Source organism: Gobio gobio (genome assembly GCF_949357685.1).
Source record: "Gobio gobio genome assembly, chromosome: 6".
NCBI lineage: Eukaryota > Metazoa > Chordata > Actinopteri > Cypriniformes > Gobionidae > Gobio > Gobio gobio.
The window spans coordinates 32776609-32789649 of record NC_137102.1 but is presented as its reverse complement, the minus strand read 5'-3'; the positions used below and the strand labels follow the sequence as shown (position 1 = coordinate 32789649).

Genomic DNA, 13041 nt, shown 5'->3' with positions numbered 1-13041 from the left:
CTCTGCAGCTCCTCCAGAGTTACCATGGGCCTCTTGACTGTTTCTCTGATTAATGCTCTCCTTGCCCGCCTGTCAGTTTAGGTGGACGGCCATGTCTTGGTAGGTTTGCAGTTGTGCCATACTCTTTTCATTTTTGGATGATGGATTGTATAGTGCTCTGTGATATGTTCAAGGCTTGGGATATTGATTTATAACCTAACCCTGCTTTAAACTTCTCCACAACTTTATCCCTGACCTGTCTGGTGTGTTCTTTGGTCTTCATGATGCTGTTTATTTACTAATGTTCTCGAATAAACCTCTGAGGGCTTCACAGAACAATTGTATTTATACTGAGATTACACACAGGTGGACTCTAATTAGGTGACTTCTGAAGGCAATTAGTTCCACTGGATTTCAGTTATGGGTATCAGAGTAAAGGGGGCTGAATACAAATGCATGCCACACTTTTCAGATGTAAAATGTCTTGAGACACTTTTGGGGAATGAATACACTGCCATGCTGAGGGGAATGCATTGCCAAAAATGACTGTGACAAAGCACAAGAAAAAATTACCTCCATGGTCTGAAATACCAGGGTTAAATTCCCCAAGGCATGAACCAGTCTTTGCTGTCGGTGACAAGGGGGAAGTACCTTCATAATTCCAGAATGGAAGGACTTGACCCAGAGCCAAGTTCAAGGCTTGGAAACCACCACCTTATTCTTCAATGTAGATTTCTATAAGGGAGTATGTCCCAGGCCGTAGGGACCCTAGCCTGTCACCTCATGTCGAGCCCCAAGCCCACCAGAGAGGCTAAATTTCTTTAGCTTTAGCCAACAACCTGCCTGTTCTTAACGGAGTCTCTATAATTTGCCTTTAACGAGAGGATAGTGAAAATAGCAGTGACCATCACCTATTGGATCCCAGAGACGGGCTTCCTGGGGAGCAAGACTCAACATTGACTCTTCAACAAGGGGAGTGACATCGCTCATCCTGAACAGGATCCTCTGGACCCTATAGAACGTAGTAGTTATTTAAAAGCTGACCACTCTGATGGGAACCATATGAGGGGAGTACCAGCTCTTAACTACAGTAGGTCTCACCGGGAGGCTCAAGAGAAACCTTCAACCTGATACTACCTTACTTGTAGGGAGGCCATATTATTAGGAGGCCTACTATGAGTCAGCCCCAAGGAGCGAAGTACTCTGCACAATGACCCTCTGAAAACCAGGGGAGTACTAAATAGGCTCCACCAGAAAGCCTTTTTCAAAGAAGCAGAGTACTCTTGCAAAGATGTACCCTCTCAACCGAGGGGAGTACTGGCTACGCTCCTGGAAGTGAAAATATGGAGGCTCCTAGCGAGCCTCACCACATGATACTGATTTGAAGAGTTCTAGGGAGCCGTTAGCACTAACATGTCAGTTCTTCACAATGGGTACTAAGCCCGCTCAACCTGAAGCGCTCACTACTAAGGAGGCCCAGAGAGGGCCAACCACTCAAATAGCACATCTAGACTCTAGCAAGAAGTCCATGAAGCAGACTGCCCACACCAAGCTAACAGCTTGTCACCTAGCTATCTAGCCACAAGGGGCAACATACTCAGCATAACAACCCTTCAAGCAAGGGGAGTACTTAAGTATTTCATCTAGAACAGCCTGACTATCGAGAAAGCTCAAGCCTGTCACTCAAGATTGTCTTAGGCATGTGTTCGGGGCTTATTTTGCTTGAAGCTCTAGGGAGCAAAGTACTCTACATAATGGCCCTCTTAACTGAGGGGAGTACCAGTCCAGCTTAACCTGAGCATGCCAGGTGTTTAAGTAGCCTACCTACACTCTAGGAACTCTTGGAAGCAAGCACTCTCTAGGGTGACCCTACGACAAGGGTAGTAACTAAGCCTGAATCTACCCACAAGACGAAGATCAAAGGGCAAGAGGCCTAAGTAAAACCACTCTCTAAACAGAGAGGGGTCTCACCAAACTCTTTCCTTGAAAAAACTCTCTTTCTTTGTGGATCTCTGAAGGGAGGAGGCCTCAGTTGGATGACTCTCAAACGAGAGGAAACCTAACGACACTCAGATATACTTATATACTCAGATATACTTAGCTTAACTTGCAAATACATAGAGCTCTGGAGAGTGGAGACCTCAACAGAATTACTCTCTACAGCGAGAGGAAGTCTTACAACGCTCAACACCAGAAAAATAGTAGAGGAGGCTCAGCCAACTACTTAACCTGATAAGTAATAAACGTAGCACTCTGGGGAGCCAGAGATTCAGTTGTGTTTTATTTATGTTTTGTTTATGTATGTGCGCGGCAGTCGTCCGTGAGGTGCTGCCGCTTTTACTTTCACTTTGTTTGTTTATTTGATTAAAGTTGTTGTTGATTGTTCGCCGGTTCCCGCCTCCCGCCTCCTTCTTCCCTGAACCTACATACCCCGTTACACTCGGAATGGAGATTAGGAAGGAATGAAAGGCTCATGGGAGCTGGGTGGTTGTGATCGGAGAGCAATCGCTCGTCTAATCTCGAACAATCTCTCCCCTTTCGTCTGGCCGTATCGCTTTAGCCTCCTCCCACTCTTCCAGGCTTGACGCCAGCAGAGCACTGGCTGATGGGACGAGAGAGATTCAGACCTCTCTCAAACTCCTCAGCAAGCTCCATTTGCAACCCCCATGATTTCAGTCTCCTCTCCGCCCCAGATGACTGTCTATCTTCCCTCAACAAGAGGGTCAGACGAGAGCGGAGCTTCCTCAGTGGGAAACGCTTGTAATGCACACAAACGACCCCTCAATTACAGCGTGAGAGCATGCATGCTCCTCACCCAGACAGGTAACGCACGTCATGTAGAACAGTCCCTTAAGACGAAGAAGTGGATGACATGTTCTCTAGGCACCCCTTTTATACTTCCTGGTCGCACTAGTAGTGATGTCATGGCTGTCGCCGGCTAATACAATTGTCGTGATTATACAGTACTTCAGTCTTCAGGAACTCAGCCTTCTGGGAAAAAAACCTCAAGTCATTTCAAACCATGCAGATCTCCTGTGGAGGAGGGCACAGCATTCATTGATGATGATGAATATGCCTCTGCTGTTGAAAACCTGTTGGAGGAATATGATCTGCTGATTTGAAGGTACAGCGACCATTACACTTTCCATCTGTTTGCAGACCCCTTCTCAGCTGATGTGGAATCCTCCACATTCAATTTAATTTAATTTACTACTGTACCAGAGAGAAATACAGTAGCACGTTGATCTGCTATTCTCATGTGTTTACATAATGCATTTAAAAGTTAATGAGCAAACATATCTTTATAAAAGTTCACAATGCTGTTGTAGATTAAATATTACATGGATAACAGTGAATAAATATAGTTTTGTCTTTTTTATCACTTTCATGTGCATGCGCTCCATGGATCAAAACCTGAGTTGACAGAAAAAGTTGATGATCAGCGTCATGGAACCAACAAAGCCTGATTGGTTTGGTTTTGTCAAGGGCCGTGTCCCAATTCAGAGACTGCATCCTTTGAAGGCGGCGAATAGTCGGACAGAGCGTTGTTAAATGATTCTGATCTTCTTCTGGACTGTTCTTGTCACCTAGCTACTGTGACAGCTGCTGTTGATGAGTGACAGAAACATTTGTACTGGACTTTTTGGAAAGTTATATTAAACTGTCTAAAAACAAAACAGGGTTTACAAACTATACAAATTGTATAAATATGTTTACCATGGTCCACTTCTGTACATAATAAAGAGTATAAACTAAATATAAATCACATCTTAGTTAGATAGAAGTCAATTTGAATGATTTGTATCATTAGATATTTAAGTTGGTTGAAACTCAATAGTTATGTTTACAAGTGTCATTCTGAAATTTCTCTTTAAAAAATCCTCTCGTCACAGGTGCAATGAATTCTGGCCGTGAAGGATCCATCTGTTGTATCCTTCAATTCATGGGAAATGAAGTACACATTTGAAGAAGCAATTGGGACAGCCTTCGACACTCTGCCGACACACAATAGGCCTTTGAAGGATGCAGCCTCTGAATTGGCAGTAAAGAACTGAGCGCATTGATGTCGGGACAACATCTTATTTCGCGGGGAGGAGAGTGTGATATACTGAAGGTTTTCTTCTGTTTATTTATATATGTTTTTTCTGGTAAATAAAGTTGAAGTACTTGGCGGAAAAACCTGTTACAACTGTTAACACAAGTTAAATGGTAAAAAAAGGGTCACTATTCACCGAACATATACATTTAAAACAACATATCTCCAACATATACAGATTAGGGATGCACCGAATCCAGATTTTTGGGGTTCGGGCGAATACCGAATCCACTGGTTAAGCCGAATCCGAAACCGAATACCAAATCCAAGGCTACTCCCATTATCACAGTAAACACAATGAAGTAGGCTAAACAACGTCCACAGCAGTGTAGGGATGCTCATATTGCAAAATATGCTACACAGTATTAAAATACAGCTGTAGTACAAGCTGCTGACTAGTGGAAAGCAAATGAACGATGCTTCCTGAGGCGTTATCTCTGTATTCCTGGGGCACCAGGGCCATCTGAAGCCTTGTTTAACGCTTTTTTCGTAGGGTGGTTTTGGTGAAGTTTCCTAAAGTAAACATTGTCACGCATGTTCTTCTCGCCGCTGTTTCCTGATAGTTTATAGAACAATTACCCAGAGTCACCCTCTGTCGTTTCAAAGAACAGCACAACAGAGAGCGCAGAAGGCATGCCCGCAGTCATTGGAGGCGCGCTGCGGAGACAGACGGAAGTGTAGATGAGGCTTAACTGTCAACAGGCTGCACTCCAGATGTTACTTTAAAAAATAAAATAAAAAAACATACAGGGTGAGGGTTGAGGTATGCCTGCAATTTTTATTTGACAAAAAACTATTCCGGTTCTTCAAAGCTTCAAACAGAATCAGTGTATTTTTGTTTCATCTTAATTTGGTAATTATTTAACTTGATAACCCGCATCGGATCGTGGGCGGGGCGGTTGACGGAAATGGGCGTGTGTGTACTTTTATTTACTTTTGTTTTATACAAAATATTCAATCAACTATCACAAACTATGCATCATTTGAAAGCTAAAACACTCAAGATTCATGTTCTGAACTTATTTTTGCAATAAATACACCAGAGAGGAAAGGGTTAAATGAAACGCTAAAGAACCGGCCATGTAAACATTAGCATAATATTAGCAATACTCATCTTTCATCTCCTGTCGTTCGGATCAGATCGGACGAATCCAATAAACACCCGCATACATCTCTGTGTAAGGGTTCACTCTTCAAAATGCATCCCACTTTTTAATCCAAAACAACGAAAAAATAGGGAAAAAACAAAAAATCCTTCGTTGTTTGCAAGGGAGTTTTGAGTTAGCGTAATCAATCATGTCCATTTTCAATGAAATATCGATTCTAATCCTTTTCTGGCAAACTCCCCCTGCAAGAATAGTCTCTCCCACGTGAAATGAAACCTCCCTCGTCTGTCTCCTTCAATCAGAGTCTCTTCTGTGATGCATCATATAGAGGAAGCGCCTTACAGGCTTGGTGAGCTGTCAATCATTGCGCTCATGGTTTTCGTTGGATAAAGGCACTCGGTGCCCAGCCAATGCCTTTCCAACAAAGGTTTGATTGATGGACTAAGTAACCAATCAAAAGGCATTATCTTGCGCAGTTTGCGTAAGTAGGCTTTGGTGAATACTGTTTGTGCGCTGTTGGCGCGCTCTCTATGGCGCAACTGCAGTGGAGCGCACAGACTCTTACTGACGCTTCCCATCAGCTAAATGAGTTTTTTACACTTTGTAATCTCTGTAAATAGTTGCTTTAGTTTTTCAGTAACTGTTTATCCATTATAATTAGCAGTTTATTGCAGATTTATTTGAATGAAAACCTACTCTTTACAATAGCAAATGTTCTGAAATAAATGGCCTTTTTGAAAGGACGCCTAGACTTTTCTTGACATAAAAGCTCACAGAAGCTACATTACTGAGAGAATCATCCTCATATTTGAATCATGACATGATTAGACATTCAGTTTTATATTTAAGTTATTTTCAGGCTCTTAACATTAAATTATAATATTTTTTTCCCTAAGTGAAAAAAAAACAACAAAAAAAACACGTGAGTCACTTACATGTATATTTACATGTATATTACTCTGTTCCCATATTACTTTGAGTTATTATGACTCTTGGGTAGCAACATTTCAAGTGTCTAGTTTAAAATAAGACCAGATTTATGAATATAGACCATAGGGTTTAAGAGCTTCAGACATTTTCATTTGGGTATGTCGTTTTCAAAGAATTCTCAAAAATGGGGCGCAGGTTAAGAGGTTTAAGTGAAAAATATTTAGTGTAGGCCTATTTATTTTATTATTTTTATTTATATATTATACAATCTGTATGCTGCTGTTTGCTGCCAAGCAATGTTTTCTGTTCACGAGTTCCATTTTCACTTTCTCACAGCCTATTGCATTTGATCGGTCCACCTAGTAAACACCTTCCCGTAATCAACGGCGCCGTCATTACGTTCGACCAGCGCGTAGTTCGAGCCTATGGTTCGGTGGAAAAAAATTCTAAGGTTCGGCAGAAACCGAACCCCATCAAAACAATATCATCCTGTCCGAACCCGAATCCTGGATTCGGTGCATCCCTAATACAGACATTATAACTTAAATTCACATGACATGGCCATATTTATCACGTTGACCTTTCTCACATATAGCGTCTTAGCACACTAATCACGACCCACTCATAACCTTTAGCTGTTTCCTTCAGCATTCAACTTTAAAACCAACTTTTATGCTCCCAAGATTTATATTCCAGAGAAAATATATAACCTTTTCCAGGAGAGAATGCTTATAATCAGTTTGGCTGTAGGGTTCTCTGATGATCAGTAATATTTAACCAATATTTTTATGCATAATTATCTAACGTTAATTATAAACTAAATCCTAATATCTGCATAGATATTCATACATGCAAATATGGTTGTAGAGACAGCCAACTTGCTCTCAAGTGCTCACTAACCAGCTTTGAACATTCCAATACGGCAGACGGCTTACTTGTAGCGGCCCATAGAAGCAGTCGCTAATGAGGCACCTGCGTATTTGTAGCACCGGTATCACACCACTTACTGCGCCACTGGACCAGTTCTAGGTTCTAAGGAGTGGGAAGCAAAAAAATAATTACACCAGAGACCGTTGCTTTAAATACAAAAGGCCGGCAATTTACTGAATGCAAAACACACATAGAATATACAGTATGCAAAACAAAACAAAACAAAAATATACCCAGCAGGTTCTTAATATTGAGGTAAATAAAATAAATGAAAAGGTATTTCACTCTCTTTTGTGTTCTTTAGTTCACCTAAGTTATTTTAGTCGGGCTAATCTAAATTAGACCGGTCTTTTCTAGGTTGCACCTATTTAGAATTTCTATTTTTCTTCCTGAGTTAACTCCTTTCCCTTTCTTTTACAGATAAGAAAATACCTTCAGTTTACACAATCAAATCAAAGTGGACCACAAGCGTTTCAAATCACATTCAAATATATGAACTCAATATGAAAATAAAAGTATAACACCTTAAACTCAAGTTCAAGTCCAAAAGTGAGTTCAATTATTCAGTTCGATGAAAAGTTTTAGTTCGATTCAGTCCAAAAAAAAGTCAAATCAGTTTCCAGTTCAGTTCAAAAAACAGTTCCTGATACTCCTACCACTCTGGCAGCGAGTCACCATGCGCAGGAAATTTCCTTACTGATGCGATGGAGAAGATGAGTTGAAAGTCTGGGTCTGGCTCGCCATCTTGAATCCCGTCTGTGCATGTCCACACCCACACACTGCAGGCCAATCCTCGCTCCGACCAAGCCTCAAACCAAGCAAAAAAACCTGACCTGTGTAACAGGTCATAAGCATTTTTAAATCCTCAAATTACACAAATGAATGTTTCACAGACAGTCTCTAAGTTGTAATGCTACTGCTAAGGTGCTTTTTCACCTCTAAAACGGCTGCGGAGCCGTCTCTTTTAAAGGAACTGTATGTAAGAAATGTATTTCAATTAATCATAAAATGGCCCTGATATGTCACTAGACATTAAGAAATCATGTTAATTTCAAATACTTATATCACTGACAACAGTTGTCCGGCCAAGATATTGTCATTTTAAAAGTGAAGTTGCAGCCCTCAACTGATGTTGATGTTGACATGTTGTGTCATGCCTGAAGCGCCACCCTCCGCCTATCTACCAATCACGAAGTCAGTAGTGTTTCTGCATTCGGGTTGCCAGCTCTGCTCTAGTTAACACAGCTGCAGCTATAAACTTTTTGGATAAACAATGTCTAACTTTACGAAACCTAAACGACCTCGTTATGAATAAGAAAAACGTTGTGACAGTGTCCGAAATAAAACAAGGATTTGTATAAGAGATGCCTTTGAAAGATGGAGACGGCTGAAAACTGAGAATAATTTGAAGACTGATGCCAACGTTGCTAATTTTCTCCTGGACAGGTAAGGTTCATATGTTTGGCTAACTTGTACTTAATGTAAATGGACATTTCAAATATTCATGACAGTCGAACAAAGTTATGCATGTTCGTGCAAAGTAACGTTAGGTTAGCGCAGATGGAGGAGGTGGGTCATTGAATTGAAAAGGTAACGTTAAGGAATTGTTTGGTAAATAAAAACGGCGAGTCGTCATTGCTAACATTAGTAATGCATTATCAGAGCCCGTTTCTCTGTCATTATGCTGGGACGCTGAGGAAAACAACATTAGCACGCCTATTATGGCAATGTGAAAACGTATTTGAGACAGTAGCCTAACGTTACCTCTGTAAAAATTATTCCTCATTCGTTCTTCGCATATATAGTGGACAAAACATGCTGCAAGTTGACCTGTATGACCATTGCTAATGTTATTTAGCTTTGCTGTAATTTTACTATAATATACTATAGTATTTTTTCATGTGGGAATGTACTGTCACATACGAGCGTTCATATTTATGATTATATTTGGCTAATCGCCATTAGTAAATGTTTGCCATTCATAATTACTTCATAAAACATCGCTCTTGAAGCATAAACATAATTAACAGAAAGAAAAAAAACTAACTGTGTACGACTCGTCACTTGCCATTGAAAGCTCCGTGTAGCAGCCTACGTTCCTGCTGCATCCTGCAGCCTATCTGGCAGCCTCGAGTCAGGGGAGGGGGAGAGGGGATACACCGCTCAACAGTCATTTGAAAGTGATTGCAGTACCAGTTTTGGCCACAGTCCTACATACAGCTCCTTTAACTCACAGCATCGTTTCCACACATCTAACGCACACATCTTCCATTTACAAAACATACATTCACATTTATAACATTCACAGTCTTCATAAACCCAAAATATTAACTGGTAAACAGTTTATGGCAAAGCATTTCTTTGTAAACAGCTTAATTTTTAAAGTTAGCTCTCCGCCAGAGAAAAATATATATATATATACACAACACGGCAAAATGGGAGAAAAAAAACAACTCAAACTCACCAAAACCGGTGTGGCTTAGTTCTCATAAAATCCCTGTCAGTTCCCGACCAGGTAAGTTATGTTTTTCAACTGCAAAATCAACTTTTTACACTCTTTTCTCTGCTTATTAAACAGCGCGTTCTCTCCGATTTCTCCTCTTCTCTCTCAATCAGGCCTCTGCTGCAGCGTCACTAAAGCCGCGTTTCCACCGCAGGAACTTTACCCCGGAACCAGGAACTTTGGGGGGGAACTCGGTGTGTTTCGACCGCAGGAACCAGGGTCTAAATGAAGTTCCGGGTAAATATTTCCCCCTCCAAACAGCCCTGCTTGCGAGGTGGGACTTTTGAAAGGTTCGCGAACTTTCGGGGGTGGGACTTGGGCGCTGAACATGCTGATTGGTTGAGCTCTCGCAGCTATTTTTTTTTTCCACCGCCATATTTACAAGTCTTTTGCGAGGTGAGTTCTGTGGGTTTTGCGTTCAGTAAATATTTTTTTGCAACAATGGAGTTCAACAATAAATTCGACCGATGGACCGACGACGAGGTTCAGGCTTTATTGAGCATATATGCGGAGGAGGACATCCAGCGGGAAACGGCGACCCGTAATGAAAAGGTATAACGTTACCTGAAGATATCGACTCGGTTCCAGTCACACTGGAAAACAGTGCAGAGAGAAATTGAAGAAATTAAGACAAGATTACAAGAAATTAAAGGATCATAACAACCGGAGCGGTTCCGACCGGCGTATCAACAAGTGGTATGACCGCCTGGACGCGTTGCTGGGACACAGACCGTCCTTTTCTAGGGCAGCGGTAACGAAAGACTCGGCTAGTGCGTTGTTGGAAACCATCCAGAAATCCGAGTGGGTTGAAGGTAAATATATCATCTTGGTATCAACTATTAAACTCGTTGCAGTGTTTAAACACGTTGCAGTAACTTTTTTCAACGTGCTTTTCCAGACTTAACGAGTGGCCCTGATGAATCGCAGGCAACGGAGACCAGCGTGTTTTCCCCCGCGGTCACCAGTACGTTATAGAGCTGACAAAAATGTGTATATATTTAAAAACTGATGTGTAATCCTTAATGGTTTTGTTGTTTTTAATTGTAAACTTAAATTGCCCATGATAAAATTTGCACACTGGGCATTGTTCAAGCTGGCCAAACAATTGTTCATTATTTGTAGTGAAAACACTTTAAATAATTAATTGATGGTTTCTATTGTTTCATGGTTGCCTTGTGTATTAATTTCCATGTGTTTCTGTGCAAGTTTTCTACTTAGGGAAAAGGAAAAAGGACTGTGACTTTCTTGATGCACTGAGGGACATGGAGGAGGCTAACCGGCCGTCCTGCAGCATGGACAAGAACAGCCTGACCAATATATTCAGCTGTTACTGGATAGCCAGGCCGAGGAGAGATGAGGAGGCAAGAGCTGGCATTCCACCAGTCAGAAGCGGAAGAAAGCAGAGGGACTTTCAGACCTGGTTTCTGTCTGTTCTTGGACAGTTTGTCCAGTCGTTCAAGAAGTAGCCACAATGACCAGCCGCTTGAATGAAGCATTTGCACTACCACACTTGTACTTTATATATTGTACATGTTGGCACAGCTCTTGGAAAGGTTACTGAAAAATACACTTTTTTTTTTTATATTGTTGTTTTCACATTTTATATTTTCATTTTATTGTTCTAGTAATTAATTTGTCTTTGCACACTTTTATTTTAATTTTGTAAGAACTAATCTGTCTAAAATAAAGTAAAATGTGTAAAATGTCACTGTGTCTTTAATTTCCACATTCTAACTATATAACCACATTCTAATTGTATTCATATAGTGTAGGAAGCAAATAAAAGGGCTGCTGCTCGCAAGTCTTTCTGAATATGCACATAAACATATCTAGAAAACCCAAATATTATATTTTTAAATGTATAACTATGTGAATGTAGTATAATAACTTATAACCACAACTTAAGTGAAGCCATAAGTGTGGTCCTGCTTCATTTCAAATTTGAGGAAGAAGTCTCTAAAATTATGCATTTAATGAAGCATATTGTAATACTAGTCATGTGAATTTTTTTTTTTGTGAATGTTAAGAGATGTTATTGTGATAAAAAATAAAATACTTGCAGTCTAGTACCTAATCTTTCAACTGCTTAATTCAGTCTATTGTTTTCATTCAATTAACTTTTCACACATCTGTCATGACTGAAACCTCATTATCCTTTTATAGAAAATGTTTTGTTTTGGAATTGAGCTATTACAACACATTCAGATTTTGGATTGCCCATCATCCCATTTTGCATTAAAATGGTCAAACCAGGTGAAAGTGCACGTTTAAATAAACAGTGTTGGTAATGTGTGTACATAATCAGCAAAAGCAGCGCTGCTTGCATCTCCTACACTTGTTATTGTTGCAGACAGTATCGCGCAAAAGTGATTACTGTCCGTCGGTGACTGGGAGAAGCAGTCGCGCGCATTCCCACGTCACCGGACTAATTTGCCTAATCTCCCCGGTACTTTAGACCGCGGTGGAAACGCAGATTGTAGCAGGTCTGGGGGAGAAAAAGTTCCTGGGAAAAAAGTTCCTGGTACAAATAGTTCCGGGTAATTTCGGTGGAAACGCGGCTTAAAAGTACCGCGTCTAGTGTCACTGGTTTCTTAAAGGGGCAGTGACATGAATTTTCTGTCCACATACTTTTAATATTAAACGTTAAATTGTTGTATTAACATTTTTTACATTTTTAACTCTGATGAATTAACTTACATTAAATTAATTACTTAACTTTCAAACTTATTCATGCAGCTTTTAAACTATTTATTCTTATTTGTGTCATATTTTAACAAGGGTTACATATACATATCTATGGGATCTCTATTCAAGATTATGGGTAGGGTAGTTTTTCACACAGAAACAGGAATTGAAGAAGTTTAAACCTACAGTACAACTTATCTATCGACTACATCTGGTGCGAACGGCTTTTGGTCGGCTGAGCGCGCATGTAAGTTTTGAACATATTCTTTAGTCCTGTTGCACGACTCAAGTAGCTTGATTCTCCTACTAATACTTTATTTCGTTCTGTGTGATTTTTAGCCTTGTATTACTGCCATAGCCAATTGCAAAATTGCATTTGAATAAGATAATCTGACGTTGTTATTACCGAGAGAGCTTTGCACTTAAGGAAGCGTCAGCGGAAGCGTTCAGCCCGCGTTTCAGCCTCCGCGTGTGAAGACCGACGCGGGTAAAGACATCTGTATTCGACTCTTCCTCTGCGCGACTCCTCCGAGGCAGGGACTCCGATAAGGCACCGAGTTATCTCCTTCTCCCTTCATCTTTTTTTTTTCTTTTCCTCTTCATCTTCCTTTCCTCTCTCTAACCATGTGCGTCCACTCCATCCCCATTATCTCGCAACCACGACCCACTATTACACGTAGACGTAGACGTAGACGGCACCGTAACACTGCTAATCTACTTCCTGTTCCCTCCTCCTCTAATGCCCCTCCGTCTCTTTCTTTTTCTGTGGGGCTATGGAATTGTCAGTCAGCTGTCAATAAAGCTTCATTCCT

The 13041-nt window shown here is 40.7% G+C and overlaps 1 protein-coding gene across 1 annotated transcript; it reads left to right on the top strand.

Annotated features, from left to right (window-relative positions):
- Positions 1-7951: 7951 nt before the first annotated feature.
- LOC307128534 (uncharacterized protein) lies at positions 7952-11250 on the top strand (the record flags this gene model as incomplete). Its single annotated transcript, XM_079820447.1, has 4 exons — positions 7952-7965; positions 10214-10356; positions 10443-10508; positions 10751-11250. The coding sequence occupies 4 exons, from the start codon at positions 7952-7954 to the stop codon at positions 11008-11010; spliced, it is 483 nt and encodes a 160-aa protein (XP_079676573.1). The 3' UTR covers positions 11011-11250.
- Positions 11251-13041: the final 1791 nt, after the last annotated feature.